At 35.7% G+C, this 21195-nt stretch overlaps 1 protein-coding gene across 2 annotated transcripts in view; it reads right to left on the reverse strand.

Moving 5' to 3' along the window:
- The window catches only part of DACH1 (dachshund family transcription factor 1), a 478390-nt gene that overhangs the window by 138367 nt on the left and 318828 nt on the right, over positions 1–21195 (reverse strand). The window contains exons 4-5 of one of the 2 annotated variants that reach the window (XM_027557664.1): positions 13975–14130; positions 13348–13520 (exon numbers count right to left, since the gene is read on the reverse strand). In XM_027557664.1, coding sequence (XP_027413465.1) covers positions 13348–13520; positions 13975–14130 — 329 coding nt within the window. The remainder of the gene's footprint in view (positions 1–13347; positions 13521–13974; positions 14131–21195) is intronic. The other variant, XM_027557665.1, reaches the window with a different exon arrangement.

A 21195-nucleotide genomic window follows, 5' to 3' on the forward strand; every position in this document is an offset into this window, starting at 1 on the left:
TTTCAGTGGAATGTGTTTGGCCAAACAGAGGTAAACTGCAATCTTGGAATAAATCAACTCCTTTAAAATCATTTTTCAAGTATGAGTTTTCCTGTCATAAGAAATTTCTCAGTGGCACTAATGGAAAGCATAAGAAACTGATTTTTTTCCCTGAGATATTTAGCTCATAAAGTACTAAAATATTTAATGCACAAAACTCTAGTAACAATGGTTGTGTCATTGAAGAGTTACTTATTTTCCACATGGGGTAAACAATTATTTCATTAGTCAATGTATTTAATTGTAAAAGTTTTCTTGGATGATTCTTTTCATTCATGCATTATTCATTTATTCACTTACACATTCATAACTCTAAAAGTCATATAATAAACTAAGTAAAAATAAGCTGGATTAAAATCTTAATGTAAAATACATCTTAAAACATAATTTAAGGCTTAGGCAACATAGGTGAAATTGTAGTATTTATTATAGCTTTAGCTTATTTTTACTTTAATTGCTTTTTTTGTCTAGGAACAAAGGATGCAAAGACAATATTTAATACTTTTACTTAAAGAAATATTTTAATTTATGCAAATTTTATGCTTTTAAAGCTTAAGTATTCAATTGAAAGTTTCTATAAACTGAGACACAACATATTCAGTCATTTTACTTAATGTATAATTTCAATCTTTGGAACATGATGTATTATTCTTTGAAGAATTTCATTAAAGTAAAATCCATTGAGCAAGTAAGATTTGAATACATTGTTGTACAATAAATTAATTTATTTCAACAGCTTAATTCTTTTATCATATTTATATGCTTGCCTTTCCAGAGTATGCTATAAGATGGAGAATAATGGAGACAGTAAAGAATTGCTTAGGGGAGAATCTCATAATTATTACTGAAACAAAATAGATAATGAGTTTTATTCAGACATAATAAGAAAGAAGCAGTTCAGTGTCTATAGGGAAACTATGTAAACTGGATTTATCATTTCATTTGTGTGAGACCCTTTAACCTCCAAGATGGCCCTGAAGTGGGACAAAGAGGAAGAATATTTAATACTTCAACACGCTGCCCTATAGTCCTGCATCATAGCTTCACCAATCAATAAAGCACAATCTTTTGCTGTGTTCTATCTTTATAAAACTAGCCACAATAATAAATGAAAATTTAAGAAGAATACACTCTCACTGGAAAAAAAAAGGTCATACTAATAAACTAATGGTAACAGAATAACATAAAGGAAAATCTGCATTTACTGCTTCTGGGTAGAACAAGAAGTATTGGTCTATACTACAATTCACAATCAAAGGTGGAGATTAAAACAATGAATTCTAAAATGCTAAAATAAAAAGTAGTTTGGGATTAATATACACACACTACTATATATGAAATAGATAACCAAAAAGAACCTACCAAATAGCACAGGGAACTATACTCAGTATTTTGTAATAACGTATAGAAAAAAGAATCAGAAAAAGAATATACAAGCACATACATATATATAGCTGAATATATACATACATATATATGTAGAGTTTAATCACTTTACTGTATACCTGAAACACAGCACATTTTAATCAACTGTATGTTAATAAAAATTAAAGTAAAAATTAAATTAAAAATATAAGCTGTTCAATATTACACATTTGACTAAACATGAAAAAATGCACTATCTCAGCAGCCTCATCTCCCCCACAAAGTGCATTCTATTTTATCAACTTAAAATATTTTCTTAGCATAAGATTAAATAATCACAGTTCATTTCTCTAAAGGGTTATTTCATTTAACTTTACTTTATACTGCTCTCATTTTAATTATCTTCATTTTCATCACTTCTTCAGTTAGCAATTCCCTTATTGAGTATGTTATAGAATTGGGAAGAAGAAATGTTAAATTTATCTTCATACAACTGTTACAGTACAAAATTGAAGTTGATTAGCATTTTCTAGAACCTAAACTCCTGAGCTTTAAGATAACTCAGACTTCATTCATTCAGAGGTTATTCACTGAACACTTAATGTACACCAGTGTTCTAGGGTCTGGTTATGTGTAAGTAAACAAAACCAATAAAATTCCTTTCTCTAATGAAGTATATACCATCAGTGAGTAAATACTCTTAGTGAAATCCATAATCATTTACACTGATTGTGATATCCAAATTCTCTCCTTCTGGAAAAGTGAACAGAAAGGATAAATAATAGGATTGGGATTCTGCATTCAGGAAAATGTTAAAAAATACTTCTGGAAGACATAACAAACAATTCTAATATACATGCATCTAGTAGAAGGTTAGGTAGCCATTATCAAAACTCCAACTCAGACTTCTAAACTGAGGCTTCAAAGGATATTTACATAGCTCTTTTTCATTGTTTTGATGATGATTTTCAAGAAATACTCAATTTTGCTTATGAGTATGTGGGAAATACTCATGGGAAATGGGAAAATGGTAGGGCCCTTGAGTGTAATCATAAACAACTTAACTTTATTCTCCTACTATCTCCTCAAACTTATTCAATGTTGATAGGGAACTATATTTTTCCCATATCTATAAGAATTCAGGCAGTCTGGAAATTCCAGATTCCTATTTGGTAAAACAAATTCCTACAGTCATTTTGAGCAGCAAAAGGCAGTCTTGACTCAAAAGTTATACCTCAGTCTTATGTAATAATAAATATTATCATCTTAATTAAAAGAGAAGTCAAGTAGGTGGAATAGAAGGAAGATAGCAAGGATGAAAAGGTAAGTTCTGAGTCAGCCAGTGTTGCCATTAATTGGCGTCTCTCTGTTCATGCTGAATGCTTAAAGCCAACTTTTTATCTAGTTAGGGCACTGTGTATGTTCTAAGAGGTCACCCCCTCTATGAACTGCTCACAGTTCCTTGATGGGTCTAATCTGACTCCGTTCCTCCATCCTCTGAATTTCTGGTATAAGTACATCTGGATGCTTGATTCAAGTTGATATGGCAGCAAGAGTATTTCATAGATAGTGGTGTATGCTTCTACAAGAAGCACTGAGTGTCTGCTTGGTTGCATTTTATGATGACAATCAACACTAATAATAATGGCCTAGATTCATCACTTCATTAGAGTTTACAGTTTGATAAATTTGAAATATGTCATTCCATAATCAGAAGATTTCTATGAACAGAAAGTTTCTCTCATGCATTACTGTGTTAACTTAAAAAGGAGTACGTCAAGGCTGTATATTGTCACCCTGCTTATTTAACTTATATGCAGAGTACATGATGAGAAATGCTGGGCTGGAAGAAGCACAAGCTGGAATAAAGGTTGCTGGGAGAAATATCAATAACCTCAGATGTGCAGATGATACCACCCTTATGGCAGAAAGTGAAGAGGAACTAAAAAGTCTCTTGATGAAAGTGAAAGAGGAGAGTGAAAAAGTTGGCTTAAAGCTCAACATTCATAAAACGAAGATCATGGCATCTGGTCCCATAACTTCATCGGAAATAGATGGGGAAACAGTGGAAATATTGTCAGACTTTATTTTTGGGGGCTCTAAAATCACTGCAGATGGTGACTGCAGCCATGAAATTAAAAGACGCTTACTCCTTGGAAGGAAAGTTATGACCAACCTAGACAGCATATTCAAAAGCAGAGACATTACTTTGCCAACAAAGGTCCATCTAGTCAAGGCTACGGTTTTTCCAGTGGTCATGTATGGATGTGAGAGTTGGACTGTGAAGAAAGCTGAGCACTGAAGAATTGGTGCTTTTGAACTGTGGTGTTGGAGAAGATTCGAGAGTCTTGGACTGCAAGGAGATCCAACCAGTCTATTCTAAAGGAGATCAGTCCTAGGTGTTCTTTGGAAGGAATGATGCTAAAGCTGAAACTCCAATATTTTGGCCACCTCATATGAAGAGCTGACTCACTGGAAAAGACTCTGATGCTGGGAGGGATTGGGGGCAGGAGGAGAAGGGGACGACAGAGGATGAGATGGCTGGATGGCATCACCAACTCGATGGACATGAGATTGGGTGAACTTCAGGAGTTGGTGATGGACAGGGAGGCCTGGCGTGCTGCAATTCATGGGGTCGCAGAGTCGGACACGACTGAGCGACTGAACTGAACTGAACTGAAGGGACAGTCTGTATGAGGAAGGCAGGGAAATGCTTCATTCCACCCCTCTATCCTTTATTTAAACCTTTTTTTTTTTTGTCTTTTAAAATATTCAGGTCCCTAGAATTCTCCAATGGTGAGCAATGAGTTTACATTTTAACATTATTATGCACTCATGGATATAAATATGTGTCTTGTATTTCAGTACACTGATATATGGCATCCTTAGTTGGAGTTTTAATACTTCCTCTTCCTTGTTAGCATCCCCTCTTCATATTTAATATCAATACCCAAATAAACATTAAGGGAACATATATAACTGCTTTTCAAAATTCAAGTAAAATTTATACAATATAGTTTTCATTTCTTAAAAATGATGTATAAAAATGATCCATACATCTAGAATTATTCATGGTTGCTCCAAAATAAATTATTCTGTACTCAAAAGCAAATTAGGTAAATGACATTACTGTAAGGTTTTTTAAATCTACTTTGTGAATCCAGTTACTCTGGTTCCAGTTTTTATAATCTTTAAACATTTTGAACTTAATGCAAGTAAAGTATTATTTACTGATATAGCATTTTAGGGACCAGTTTAGAAAAGATATTACAGAATGGAAAATTTATACACTGCATATAAAAATTTTCAGTCTTTAGTTCTTTAAATGGGAATATCCTAAACTGTCTCTAAGTTCTCTCTCTCTCTCTGACACACACACTACACAACAGCAGACTGGTAGAGAAAATTAATTAAAATTAAGTCAGATTTTATGTTCTCAGAAAAATACTATAATATGGTGCATGAGGAAAGATGTTTATTCAGTAATGTAGAATAATTTGAATATTGCCAAATGTCTCAAAACAATTCTATATTATCATTAAAGAAAAATGATATAAAAAATGCATTTAAATGTCTGCTTTGCATACCACTGAACTACAAACCCCCCAAAAGCAAAATACACTACTTTTGTTATGTAAGAAGAGCTAAACAAGAAAAAGGGAGTGTGAAAGAGAGATAGGTCTTATTACATTATTGCAACTGTATTTCAAAATCTTTTCATAGGTTCTATATAGAATTATGAACTTATTTTAAATGGATGATTTTGAATACTTTGGAAGAAAATAAACTAGAAATAAGGTGACGATTGGAGAAGGCAATGGCACCCCACTCCAGTATTCTTGCCTTGAAAATCCCATGGATGGAGGAACCTGGTAGGCTGTAGTCCATGGGGTCGGTAAGAGTCGGACATGACTGAGCGACTTCACTTTCACTTTTCACTTTCGTGCACTGGAGAAGGAAATGGCAACCCAAGACTCCAGTGTTCCTGTCTGGAGAATCCCAAGGATGGGGGAGCCTGGTGGGCTTCCATCCATGGGGTCGCACAGAGTCAGACACAACTGAAGCAACTTAGCAGCAGCAGCAGCAAGGTGAAGATAATGTCACTGTAGAAAGGCTTCTAATGATTTTATAAATACAGACTTACTCATTATGACAACCTGATGAGGCAGTAATATAATAATCCCCATTATACAGAAGAGTAAACAAAGACAGGGACGTTAAGTGACTTTTACAAGGTCATAAGACTAGGAGATGGCAGAGCTGGAATATAAACCAAGGAGGCTTCCTCCAGAATTCATATTTTAAACTACTAAAATACATTGCCTTTCTTCTTTAAATTTGTTTTATATTTCAGCAAGAACCATTTAAAAAATCCTTACAATACCATTGTGAATTTATTAAATAAAAGTGAGAAAAATATCGATTCATTCAGGGGGATTGGGGGTTATTTGATGAATGATTCTCAAAGAGAATCAATGAGTAGGGCATTTCAGCCTATTAGGAATTCTCTAATGACAAGAGGAATTGATCTCTTGATTCATACTGTTTGTTTTCCTCAGTGATTTAAGGTAATACAAGTGATACATCCCTTTACAATTTGGAAATTATACAAAGGTGGTATAAATAGCTAATATGATAGTTTGGAATAATAACATTAAATAGCACCTAAAGAGCCTAAATCAATAAGGAAAAATTAATATGGATAAATGCAAATTCCTAATACAAACAAAAGATAAAGAATTATATTAGTTGCATTTCACATCAAAACCCATGAAATTTACTGAGTCACTCATTCAACTAACAAAAAGTTATGAACTATGACTAAATTTATAAAGTATTGTCCAAGCTAAATTTTATGTTAGTTTCGTCTCTTTTCTGGGGGTTCACTACTAAAACATTATTCAGGAAGGGGTGGTGTGGTGGGAGCTGATTTAAAAAAAAAAGAAAGTCAACCATGAGGTTGGATGAAAATTTGTCAGAAGAAATTAGAATATTTGGTCTGGAAAAAGGAAATACCATAGGTACTATATATAATAGAGAACTTAAATATTTAAATGGTTAGAAAACAGAATAATTTGTAGACATTTTCTTCTTAAGAAAATACAACATACAAGTAGAAGCTATTGAGATGAAAATTTTAATTTAATCAATGAATAACTTCATCACTCAAATTTGCTGAAAACAGAATAGGCTTTCTACAACACAGATATATAAAAATGGGTAGAGAGTATGCAGGAATGATTTCTCCATCATGGGGGAAGTTGGATTATAAAACATCTAACATTCAAAGACTAGAGAACTCTTCAATAAATTAGAGATCTCTTCAAGAAAATTAGAGATACCAAGGCAGCATTTCATGCAAAGATGGGCTCAATAAATAAAGAAATGATATGGACCTAACAGAAGCAGAAGATATTAAAAATTGGCAAAAATACACAGGAAAACTGTACAAAAAAGATCTTCATGACACAGATAATCACGATGGTGTGATCACTCACCTAGAGCCAGACATCCTGGAATATGAAGTTAAGTGGGCCTTAGGAAGCTAGTGGAGGTGATGGAATTCCAGTTGAACTATTTCAAATCCTGAAAGATGATGCTGTGAAAGTGTTGCACTCAATATGCCAGCAAAATTGGAAAACTCAGCAGTGGCCATGGGACTGGGAAAGGTCAGTTTTCTTTCCAATCCCAAAAAAAGGAAATGACAAAGAATGCTCAAACTATTGCACAATTGCACTCATCTCACATGCTAGTAAAGAAATGCTCAAAATTCTCCAAGCCAGGGTTCAACAGTACGTGAACTGTGAACTTCCAGATGTCCAAGCTGTATTTAGAAAAGGCAGAGGAACCAGAGATCAAATTTCCAACATCCAATGGTTCATCGAAAAAGCAAGAGAGTTCCAGAAAAACATCTATTTCTGCTTTACTGACTATGCCAAAGCCTTTGACTGTGTGGATCACAACAAACTGTGGAAAATTCTGAAAGAGATGGGAATACCAGACCATCTGACCTGCCTCTTGAGAAACCTGTAGGCAGGTCAGGAAGCAACAGTTAGAACTGGACATGGAGGGTGGGACGATTTGGTAGAATGGCATTGAAACATGTATAATATCATATATGAAACGAATCGTCAGTCCAGGTTCGATGCATGATACTGGATTCTTGGGGCTGGTGCATTGGGATGACCCGGAGGGATAGTACAGGGAGGGAGGAGGGAGGCAGGTTCAGGATGGGGAACATGTGTATGCCTGTGGCGGATTCATGTTGATATATGGCAAAACCAATACAATATTGTAAAGTTAAAAAAAAAAAAGAAGAAGAAGAACTGGACATGGAACAACAGACTGGTTCCAAATAGGAAAAGGAGTACATTAAGGCTGTATATTGTCACCCTGCTTATTTAACTTATATGCAGAGTACATCATGAGAAACGACAGGCTGGACAAAGCACAACCTGGAATCGAGATTGCTGGGAGAAATATCAATCACCTCAGATATGCAGATGACACCACCTTTATGGCAGAAAGCGAAGAAGAATTAAAGAGCCTCTTGATGAAAGTGAAAGAGGAGATGAAAAAGTTGGCTTAAAGCTCAACATCAGAAAACAAAGATCATGGCATCTTGTCCCATCACTTCATGGCAAATAGATGGGGAAACAATGGAAACAGTGGCATCTTTATGGTTTTGGACTCTAAAATCAATGCAGCTGGTGACTGCAGCCATGAAAATAAAAGACGTTTATTCCCTGAAAGAAAAGTTATGACCAGCCTAGACAGCATATTAAAAAGTAGAGACATTACTTTGCCAACAAAGGTCCGTCTAGTCAAGGCTTTGGTGGTCATTTATAGATGACAATGATGACTGTGATACATATATATGTATCATATGGTCATGTATGAGTTGGACTATAAAGAAAGCTGAGCGCTGAAGAATTGATGCTTTTGAACTAGTATGTTGGAGAAAACTCTTTAGAGTCCCTTGGACTGCAAGGAGATCCAACCCATCCATCCTAAAGGAAATCAGTCCTGAATATTCATTGGAAGGACTGATGTTGAAGCTGAAACTCCAATACTTTGGCCACATGTTGCGAAGAGCTGACTCATTTGAAAAGACCCTGATGCTGGGAAAGATTGAAGGCAGGAGAAGAATAGGATGACAGAGGATGAGATGGTTGGATGGCATCACCAACTAAATGAGCATGAGTTTGAGTAGGCTCTGGGATTTGGTGATGGACAGGGGGCCTGGTGTGCTGGTCCATGGGGTCGCAGAGAGTCGGACACAACTGAGCTACTGAACTGAACTGAACATTCAAAGCCTCTACTCTTCAAGTTCTGTGAATATTAAACAGTAAACATACATGGATTTCAATCTGATACATAATAGACCAAATCAGAACTTGTAGTAATTTGATATAATCTTACAGACATTTAGCTATTAGGGATTTAATGTAGAATTACTAGTGTGTAAACATCCTATGTCCTTTTCCTCCCTCCTCAAAGTTATTGCACTAATATTTACAGTAGTCCAAAACAATCAACCAGAGAAAATCTAAATTCAATACTTTAGCAGACTCTGTCTTGGAGGCTTTCATTTAAAGCAAATAACCATGTCATATTGGAACTGTCCTCACCTATGTAATTTTCTCTCCTTCAATGTTTTTCTTCTTTTCTTTCAATACCAAGTCCTATTGCTCTATATTGTTTGGGAGTTTCATTTGTGCTGCTTCAATTAACCACAGCCTAAGATTCACATGGGTTTGAGTTCATCAAAACTCAAGGATTGGCCATTTTTTTTTCTGTAAAAAACAGGTTGGCAAATATTTTATTTAACTCTGCCTCTGTATGTGAAAGTAGTCATGGACATTATGTAAATTGGTGTGGGTCTATGTTCCAAAAAGTTTATTTATGGACACCAAAAGTTGAATTCCATATGATATTCATGTGTTATAAAAGAGTTTTCTTCTGATTTTTTCCAACCATTTAAAAATGTAAAGTCATTCTTAACTCATAGTCCATTACAAAAATCGACAGCAGGGTAGATTTACTCAAGTTCAGCAGCTTGTAGACCCCATTCTAATGCTTGAAAAATAAATTATGAGAAAATCATCATGGTTCTTGTAATTAGTATGCAAGGATAACAACTAAAATATATATATATGTGTAACACTAAGAGCTGTGTTTTTGCTTCTCTTCTGTTCAATACATTCTTATTGCCAGTTTTATTTAGGTTGACTTTAAGTTTAATTCTTATCATTACTATAAAAAATGTAACTAGCACATTCCCATATAGGGATGATCCCTATTTTTTCTTGTTTTACCTTTTTTTTTTCCAATACAGGTAAATCTTTTTCAGTATTTAACATTTCACTTTTAATTTAGGATCTTTTCAAGCAACCAAATTGTAGGCTATATTCTAATTACCCACTTCGCCCCACACTATTTGATGTGACATAAGAGTTGATGCTAAAGCTGAAACTCCAGTACTTTGGCCACCTCATGCAAAGAGTCGACTCATTGGAAAAGACTCTGATGCTGGGAGGGATTGGGGGCAGGAGGAGAAGGGGACGACAGAGGATGAGATGGCTGGATGGCATCACCGACTCAATGGACATGAGTCTGAGTGATCTCCGGGAGTTGGTGATGGACAGGGAGGCCTGGCGTGCTGCAATTCATGGGGTCACAAAGAGTCGGACACGACTGAGCGACTGAACTGAACTGAAGAGTTAAACATTTTCTTTGGGGAAAATAAAAATTTCCTCTAAAATAATTTTAATTAATATGTATAATGAGAGTTTTCTAAACACTGCTTCAAATGAGCGAGGTTATAAGAATGCTAAGTTCTCAGTAATAACTATTACCAGAAATGATTGTAAGTTGAATTAATACTGTGATTAACAAATTAACAAATTATCTAGTAGTGAAAAGTCACTCAGGATTTGAAAAAGTTCTCTTCTCAGTTCTTTGACTAATAACAATGTAGCATTCACTGGCATTCTCTCAAGAAAGGATGTAAGGATGTTTTATTAGTTCATCTGGGTCTCCTATGATATTTGTTATTTTTCTCTGGTAAGGGTACTTCTGAAAATTACATAAGGAACGTAAGCCCATCTTTCTTTGGGGCTTCCCAGGTGGCGCTAGTGGTAAAGAACTCACCTGCCAATGCAGGAGACAAGAGACAGGGATTCCATTCCTCTTTGTTTACAGAGCCACTATTATGTTAAAAAAATCCTATTTGCATATTACTCAACTTTTTACATAAGTAATAACTAGACCTTTAGAAAATGTATAATACCCGAAAACCATCACAGTATCATACAGGGTATTTCCATAGCCATAAAAACTCTCCCTTCTCTATTCATCCCCTGCTCCCACCCACTAGCCACCACTGATATTTTTAGCAGTGATCTTCAACATTTTAGCACCAGGGACCAGTTCTGTGGAAGACAGTTTTTCCACGGATGGGGTTGGGGATAATTTGGGGATGATTCAAGCACATTACATTCATTCTGTACTTTATGTTTATTATTATTACATTATGATATGTAATGAAGTAAATATACAGCATTCTATAATCCAGAATAATTGGGAGCCCCAGTTTGCATTCCTGAATTCAGGCAGTAACATGAATGATGGGGAATGACTGTAAATACAGATGAAGCCTTGTTAACTTGCCCCCACTGTGTTTGGGGCCAGGTTCCTAACAGGTGATGTACTGGCTCCTGTCTATGGCCTGGACAGTTGTGAACTGCTGTTTTTAGGATCTCCATAGTTTTGACTTATTCCAGAGTGTCCTACACTTGAAACCATATAGTGCAAAACCTTTTCAAACTAGCTTCTTTAACTTAGCAGTATGCACTTGAGTTTCTCTTCATGGCTTGATAGCTCATTTCTTTTTAGGTCTTAATATTCCTTTATGGTAGTGAGAATTTGGCTAAGCTACTCCCTAGTATTACTGCCTCAGCATCCATTTTCTTTGACCAAGAGGACTGCAGGGACCTTAAATTGACACTAGCCCCTTCATGCTAGTGCATGCCAGAGTAATGAACAAATATAAGTTCCTGGTATGTGTCCTCAACAGCCCTTGTGATCAACAGTCTTCTTAGATAAGATCCCTGGGAGGCTTACCAAAACCCTACTCTTTGGTTTGAATTGACCAATCCAACCTTAGCTTGGAAACCCCAAAGTACTCATCCATGGATCCTAATAAGGCATTTGCCTCAGGTCCTGCCTTGCCCTCTCTGTCTGTACCCCATCTTAACCTCCCTGTCCTGTCTCTGGAGGCATGCCAAGTATCAATACTTCCTCCAGGTCCCATGATTAATAAACTTCTCTATTTCAGTTTTTCATATGATCTCTTATTGAACCATGGCTTACCCATTTAATAAATGTTAATTTATTTTTTGGAAACACAGTTGACTTACAATATTGCATTAGTTTCAGGTGTATATCATAGCACCTTGATATTTTTATATATTACTCTCCATATAAAATTATTATAAAATATGGACTATATTTTCTGTGTTGTACACCATATGTTTGTTGCATGTTTATTTGTACCCATAGTTTGGTTCCTCTAACCCCCTTCACCTAGTTGCTCCTCGCCCAACCCTCTTCCCTCAGGTAACCGCTAGTTTGTTTTCTGTTATCTGTGAATCTATTTCTGTTGTGTTTGTTTATTTGTTTTATTTTTTAAGACTCTAAATAAAAGTGAAGAGACACAGTATTTGCCTCTCTTTGTCTGCTTTATTTCACTAAATATAATACTCTCCAGGGTTATCCATATTGTTAACAAAATGGTAAAAAACAGTCATAGCAGATGGATATGCACATTTTTTTTTAATCCAGTCAATTACTGAAGGGCATGTTGGTTGCTTCCAAGATTTGGCAATTTTGAAAACAACTTCTATAAACGTCCATGTGCAAATTTTTGTGTAAACATCAGTGTTCAACTCTTTTGGGTAAAAATCATATGATTGTATGGTAAGAACATGTTTAGTTTCATTAGAAACCACCAAACTGTATACTAAAATGGGCATTAAATTCTGCATTCCACAAGCAACGAATAAAAATTGTAACAAGGCCATTTATGTAAAACATGCTCCAGAGACTCCCCTAAACTCACACATTTTATATTCAGAAAAACAGGATAATAATTATGTCAAATATGGATAATGCAGTGTGAGGTGTCTTTTACTTACTTTAAAAATTAATAGTCTATTCTGTCAATGCATTTAAAGTACTTTGATTTAAAAATACATTATAAAGTAATATGAATGAAAAAGTATATACAGATACACACCCATTTAAAAATGTAAACATACCTCCCACACACATATACAGAGAGAGAGAGTCAGAGCATTGTGTACATATATACATATGTGATGTTTGTATGTTATCTTCCAATTCCTGTTTATTTTTTAATCTACAAAAAACTTCCAATTTTATTATTTCGTTTAGTTTTTTATATCCATATGGTATTATCCATTTTTAGGTATAGAAACAATCAGAAAGATCGAGTTAAATCAAGATGACAGAGCTAGTTAAGTGGCAGAAACATAATTTAACCCTTGTGGTCTTTTGAAAACAAATCAGATACTAATTTCCATACCTCAAGGCTCATAACAAAGCACAAATATGCACACATACCCATGAACATAAACATAACCATACTTTCAAGCACATACACAAAATTTGAAATATACCATTTAATTCATCTCCTTCTTAGTGGATATAATGGAGAACTTTAAGTTAACCAGCCTGCTTAAATACTGTACCCATAGTTCTAATTACTATAAGTGACTTTTTCTTATAATCTATTTACTATATCACTTAGCTTTTTAAAGTTAGAACTACTTGTGCAATAAGAAAAATGGATTGATTGAGTGATGGTGACTTAAGAGGATCTTGGTTTTGGCCAAATCAGTCGTATAATTAAACAATTACCTTAATAACAGATGTCTCAACTCTGGATGGGGGACTCTGAACTTGTGCTGCTGCCGCCATATTTGCAATGGTGCTAAGATGGTTCATCTGGCTCATTGCCATGGTGACAGATGCTGGAGGTAGGCTGACAGGAATTAGAGGGTGGGGCATCATCATAAAAGGAAGCTCCAGTCCTGTAAAAAATGCACATGTATCAGCATCTCTCTATTCAAATAGAATGATGAACTATAGTATATCTCACTAATTAAAATGGTTAAGAACATAATCATTGAAAATTGAAGCATTTAAAAATGTTCTAATAATGACAATCAAAGGAAAAATATTTGTCCTCTTTGTATGCAACAATGCCCATTTATCACTCAGGGAAATTAAAGTAAAAACTAACCAGTTTGGTGTCATGTTTTATCACTCACCACTCTTCATTGGTTTTTAATACAAACAGTTAATTTTTTGCTACATTATTCTGATCAATCTAATTCTTGTTTTAAATACTATGGTTTTCTTTATCATAATTAACTATCTAAATGTAATATACATTTCAACTACGTCCTATATTTTACTATCTGATCATTACTTTTTTTTTTCTTTTACAGCTATTATTTTTAGTGCTAAAAAATGCCATCGTACCATTTGGCAGAAGGTGGCTCTGCTGAAGATGGTGGAGAGGATGACTAACTGGAAGGCTATGCACTCCAGGTATGCGGGGGTGGGTAACAGAAGCCTTAGATCCCTGGGGTGGGGAAGAGTACAGTGTTTCTTTATCCCAAGAACCATCACTGCTGCCTGTGGGGAATGAATATAAATTATTTGTCTACAGTATTATTCCAAATCTTCTAATGACTAATTTGAAATGATGTTTTAAAAAACATATCACATTTGGAAAGTGGCTAAGTGATTTCTTGGGAAACAAGCTCAAGTAGATAAGTTTCTCCTAAACCATATTTTCCTTTTGTTTTTCTATTTTTTGAATGTAGTTTTTTTTTTTATATTTTATTCCATATTTTATTTTTTTATTTTTTTTTTTATTTTTTTTCTTTAATAGAAAATTATTTAACTAGTATACATGTGTTCCCCATCCTGAACCCTCCTCCCTCCTCCCTCTCCACACCATCCCTCTGGGTCGTCCCAGTGCACCAGCCCCAAGCATCCAGCATCGTGCATTGAACCTGGACTGGCATCTCGTTTCATACATGACGTTTATGAGGTACCATTTCACACCAGTCAGAATGGCTGCGATCCAAAAGTCTACAAATAATAAATGCTGGAGAGGGTGTGGAGAAAAGGGAACCCTCTTACACTGTTGGTGGGAATGCAAACTAGTACAGCCACTATGGAGAACAGTGTGGAGATTCCTTAAAAAACTGGAAATAGAACTGCCTTATGATACAGCAATCCCACTGCTGGGCATACACACTGAGGAAACCAGAAGGGAAAGAGACACGTGAATGTAGTTTTTGAAAAATGACATTCCTACAATAGGTAGCCTATTTGTGGGATTTAATACTGTTTGACTAACCAATTTAATATAAAATTGACCTTATTATGTACCTCAAGAATTCATTACCTCTTGGGCCTGAATCACAGTGATAATTATAGAATGCAAAGTTATCCTTGCTTAATGGAATCCTAGTCACTTTTCAGAGTTAAGTTTCCTAACTTAATTCCATGGCAAATGCTAAACATGGAATTATTAAATGCCCAATTTGATTAGATAGAATACAGAGAACTCAAAGATCACTTTACAAAAGATAATAATATCGAAGCAATAAATTAAATGTATGCATATCAACATCTCCTGTTTTCAATTACAGAGAAACAAGTTTATAATTGTGGCAATACCAATGCCGAAGTCAGAACAGTGCATTTGAGGGCATGCATTTTAAAATTGTGACAGTGTTTTGGATCAAGAGAATCTTGAAACACTTAATAGGATACTCCTTGAAAGATTTTTATATATCATTTTAATGTAGGCATGTTCTTAGATTAAATTATTTTAACATTTATTGCTTAACTGAATCTACTGAATGTACAAACTACCCACTTGAAAGAAATTTTCTGTAATATCCCTGTTGGTTTATGAGTTTCCATTTCTTAAAAAGGAAAAGAAACCATCTTTTCATATAATATGCTTAGAAACAGCAAAATTGGTAAAACTCCAACTTAAATACTTTAGCACTATTTAAAGCCTCATTGTAAAATCTCTACGACATAAATACTTAGTTATTGCCATGATTTTTTTTCCATTTACTTCCTGAAGACAGTTAAGGTTCAATATAAATTCAAACTCATTAGCTCAATACTGTCTGGATCTTAGAGTAAATTGTTCAGAAGTGGGTAATGAAAACTCAATTCAAATTCTTCAGCAATCAAACAAAGAAATTTTATTAAACAATGAAAAGAATCAATTAAAATGAATTCCTATCTTATCTATATTATTTTACAAGAAATCATGACAGTTTTTGGCTTAAAAAAGAAAAAAAAGGGAAGTTTATAGCTTCATACAAAAATGACTCACATAAGAGAAATTTCTCCAACTTGCTACTACATTATGATATAAAAGTTCACTTCTATTTTCACAAATTTATATAGCTTATTTCTCTATTCATGACTTTTCTGATACTTTATAACAAGGTCCTAGTCAAACATGGAGAAGTTATAAGTATATACATTTTGAACATATTATGTCAATAAAATATTCAGTGATAAAACTTTTGAAATATTTTCACTTAATATTTCCATTATCAAAGTATGTACAAAAGTCTTCATTACTTATTTACTTTTTATGTTATCAGTTAAAATTAGAGTTAAACACCATTTGGATATAGAAATAATGCATTGGAATAAATGTTATTTGAATATGAAAATTGCATTAGAAATTTATACATAATGAATTATTTTTTCTTTCTATTTCATGTAAAATATGCAAGGATTGCATTTTCACATTAGATCCCAGTTTTGAGGTTAATTAACTAATAAATGAAAGAGGGAAAAATTTTCACATTCATTATTTTGGACTGAATTTGAGTTCTGCTTATACCTATTACCTACTTTTGTTTCTCTGTTCAGTTGAGCCAAATTCTTTTATTTACATCTTAATTACTAGTTAATAAATGGGAAAGAGACATTTTCCAAATATACTTCAGTTTCCCTCTCAAATCAGTAGAGAAGCACTTATTTTTTCACATTATCAAGGTATAAAATATAAAGTTAAAATTCTGACTAAATCTTCCTGATAAAATATTATAGACAAAATACTACCTATTTCCACATCTCTTTTGGATCATGGGATATCAGTCCTTGGGTAAGGGTAAATACCAATCATCCATATGAGAATTTTCCATAGATTGGATTTTCTCACTACGTAAAATGCTCCTAGCCATCTCCGCCAATCATCATTTGGTAAATACTCATGATGTTAACTCATTTGGGTAATAAATAGAGCAAACAATTAAGAAACTAAGTCTGATGAAAAATATACAATATATAACCAAGTCAGCTGTAAGTGATTTTTGCATAATTTATAACATCCTGCTCCTCTATTAGCATGAATAAATAAGAATTGAAAATAGGCCATTTCAGAACAAGACATGCCCATATTTATTAAAGGTATAATTTTCAACTGCTTTGCTTTACATCAATATATTTAATGATATAAGCCAATATCTACATATGAGCCTACACACAAACATGCATATGTATGTATATCTTTGAGATTAAAGTTTATTATTAAGTCTGAATGAAAACTTACAGGAGACAGCAGATTTCCTATATAAGAAAAGTCCTAACGTGGTGAAAGTGAAAGTCACTCAATCGTGTCCGACTCTTTGAGACCTCCTGGACTATACAGTCCATGGAATTCTCCAGGCGAGAATACTGGAGGGGGTAGCCTTTACCTTCTCCAGCGGATCTTCCCAACCCAGGAATCGAACCCAGGTCTCCCACATTGCGGGTGGATTCTTTACCAGCTGAGCCACAAAGGAAGCCCAATATGTGGTAAGGGGAGTTGGAGAGAAACAGAAAAGAACTGATTCTTCTCTCCTCTTCCATTCTAGTGGAATCCCATCATTTCTTTAATTTTATACTGGAGTACAAATAAACCTTGACCTAGTCCTAGTATCCTCAAAGAACATATATTCTATAATATGGAGTGGAGGCAAGTGTGCAGAAACTCAGACATTTGATAAATGTATAAAATGTTTCCAAACCAAGAAAAATGGTCATGAGCTTGTGAAAAGGCTCAGTACATCTTCTGTTTGATTATTTAGACCTCATATGGATATTTTAATGTGTTGTGGGGGGAAGAATTAAAGGGAGAGACAATCTCCCATGCTGCTGCTGCTGCTAAGTCACTTCAGTTGTGTCTGACTCTGTGTGACCCCATAGACGGCAGCCCACCAGGCTCCTCCGTCTCTAGGATTCTCCAGGCAACAACACTAGAGTGGGTTGCCATTTCCTTCTCCAATGCATGAAAGTAAAAAGTGAAAAGGAAGTCGCTCAGTCGTGTCTGACTCTTAGCAACCCCATGGACTGCAGCCCACCAGGCTCCTCCGTCCATGGGGTTTTCCAGGCAAGAGTACTAGAGTGGGGTGCCATCACCTTCTCCAACAATCTCCCATACCTAACCCTAAACAGAGATTGTGGAGAAGCACTGGGAGAATCTTAGGCTAGACACCTGCTTACACAGGTGGAAATAAATCTGTGCTCTGACTGACAGCAGAACACACAGGCAGCTATTATATGATGAAATTAAGTAGTGTAACTACAAGCATCAGGCAGGCCAGCTCCTAATGTGTGTGGTTTGGTGTGGTTTGATGGATAAAGAATTAGCAAATGTACCATTTTACCACAACCAGATTAAGTGGGCATATGAATGCAAGAGGAAAAATTGAAATTAACACCTGATTACCAATTTTGTCTCTAGGTAAAAGCTATTTATTATATATGTATATAATCTGAAACAATTTATTCACTCTGCTTAATTACATTGATAGTAAGAATATATCTATGATTACATATATGCAAATATATGGAACTTATATACAAAAAGTGACTGTGTGTGTTTAGCTTTCCTTTCCTGTAAAAGCTGTGTATTTCTCATGGATAAATAAGATGATTTTAAGGTTTTATTGTTGTTTAGTCACTAAGTTGTGTCCTTTTTGTGACTCCATGGACTGTAGTCTCACCAGACTCCTCTGTTCATGGAAATTCTTCACGTAAGAATACTGGAGTGTGTTGCCATTACATCTTCTCCAGGAGATCTTCCCTACCCAGGAACTGAACCCGCATCTCCGGCATTGACAAGCAGATTCTTTACCACCGAGCCACATCGGAACCCTGATTTTGCAGTTCAGTGTTACTGAAATTCAAGTTCATAAGGAACACGTATGGGAGATTCCCTGCTTATATCTCTACCCCAACTTTAAGACATAGTTATATTTTCTGAAAATGTAAATAGTTGGATGGACTATCTTAGTCTTTTTGTAACTCAGATGCTTTTTTTCTATGCATCCATTTTATATTTTTAAGGTATTATCAGATATATATTTTATGATGGATCTGGTATACAGAGAAATAGACTACTTTGGGAAGAAACCCATAAATTTTGAAGCTATCTCTACTCTAAAGACAACCAGATTATCAAACAGAACTGATAGATAGCAAATATAGACTTTTCATTCCAATTATGGCCTTCAAATATGCTCTGTCAAGACTCCCTCTTCTACTCAATAACCTTGAGCAGATTTTGAGCATACAAAAATCCATTCTGTTTTACACTACTCTGCATCCTCCTTTCCATCACTACCTGCTAGCCCCAGAACCCAGGTAGTTGGAAATCAGAGGGGCTTGGACAGCTTGTCATCCATTCTTCTCCTTTCTCCTGGTAAGAAAAGGGAGGTGTCTTCTCCCATCCAACTGGCCCCTGCTCAAGTTCTGCCCACACTGTCATTCCTATGGCTGTGTTTATTGGTCACTGACATCTACAATGTGACAGCTGCCTATATCCGGAGTATCCCCTGATACGTAATGTCTGATCATTTGTTGGGGTCATCTAGTGAGACCTCCTAATTGCATAGGTCCTTGACAATGAAAATGTCCTTTAACTTTGTGCTCTTCTAAGCTCCCTAAGGAGATGGCATTGGCAACCCACTTCAGTACTCTTGCCTGGAAAATCCCATGGACGGAGGAGCCTGGTGGGCTGCAGTCCATGGGGTCGCTAAGAGTCAGACACGACTGAGCGACTTCACTTTCACTTTTCACTTTCATGCATTGGAGAAGGAAATGGCAACCCACTCCAGTGTTCTTGCCTGGAGAATCCCAGGGACGGTGGAGCCTGGTGGGCTGCTGTCTATGGGGTCGCACAGAATCTGACACGACTGAAACAACTTAGCAGAAACAGCAAGCTCCCTAAACGTCATGGTATTTTTTAAATTTATTTATTTTAATTGGAGGCTAATTACTTTACACTATTACAGTGTTTTTTGCCATACTTTGACATGAATCAGCCGTAGGTGTACATGTGTTCCCCATCCTGACCCCGCTTCCCAACTCCCTCCCCATCCCATCCCTCAGGGTCATCCCAGTGCACCAGCCCTGAGCACTCTGTCTCATGCATCAAACTTGGACTGGCAATCTATTTCACATATGGTAATATACATATTTCAATGCTATTCTCTCAAATCATCCCACCCTCACCTTCTCCCACAGAGTCCAAAAGTCTGTTCTTTACATCTGTGTCTCTTTTGCTGTCTCGTATATAGGCTCATTGTTACCATCTTTCTAAATTCCATATATATGTGTTAATATACTGTACTGGTGTTTCTCTTTCTGACTTACTTCACTCTGTATAATAGGATCTAGTTTCATCCACCTCATTAGAACTGATTCAAATGCATTCTTTGTAATAGCTGAGTAATATTCCATTGTGTATATGTACCACAGCTTTCTTATCCATTTGTCTGCAATGGACATCTAGATTGCTTCCATGTCCTAGCTATTGTAAACAGTGCTGCGATGAACATTGGGGTACATGTGTCTTTTTCATTTCTGGTTTCCTCGGTATGTATGCCCAGCAGTGGGATTTCTGGGTCATATGGGAGTTCTATTTTCAGGTTTTTAAGGAATCTTCACCCTGTTCTCTGGAGTAGGCAATGGCAACCCACTCTAGTACTCTTGTCTGGAAAATCCCATGGACGGAGGAGCCTGGTAGGCTGCAGTCCATGGGATCGCTAGGAGTTGGACACGACTGAGCGACTTCACTTTCACTTTTCACTTTCATGCATTAGAGAAGGAAATGGCAACCCACTCCAGTGTTCTTGCCTAGAGAATCCCAGGGACGGGGGAGCCTGGTGGGCTGCCGTCTATGGGGTCGCACAGAGTTGGACACGACTGAAGTAACTTAGCAGCAGCAGCAGCAGCACACTGTTCTCCATAGTGGCTGTACTAGTTTGCATTCCCGCCAACAGTGTAATAGGGTTCCTTTTTTTCCACACCCTCTCCAGCATTTAGTGTTTGTAGACTTTTTGATAGCAGCCATTCTGACCAGTGTTTGATGGTACCTCATTGTGGTTTTGATTTGCATTTCTCTGATAATGAGTGATGTTGAGCATCTTTTCATGTGTTTGTTAGCCATCTGTATGTCTTCTTTGGAGAAATGTCTGTTTAGTTCTCGGGCCCATTTTTTGATTGGGTTATTTTTCTGGAATTGAGCTGCATGAGACGCTTATATATTTTTGAGATTAATTCTTTGTCAGTTGCTTCATTTGCTATTATTTTCTCCCATTCTGAAGGCTGTCTTTTCACCTTGCTTATAGTTTCCTTCGTTGTGCAAAAGCTTTTAAGTTTAATTAG

The sequence above is a fragment of the Bos indicus x Bos taurus genome, chromosome 12 (assembly GCF_003369695.1).
Source record: "Bos indicus x Bos taurus breed Angus x Brahman F1 hybrid chromosome 12, Bos_hybrid_MaternalHap_v2.0, whole genome shotgun sequence".
In the NCBI taxonomy this organism is placed as follows: domain Eukaryota; kingdom Metazoa; phylum Chordata; class Mammalia; order Artiodactyla; family Bovidae; genus Bos; species Bos indicus x Bos taurus.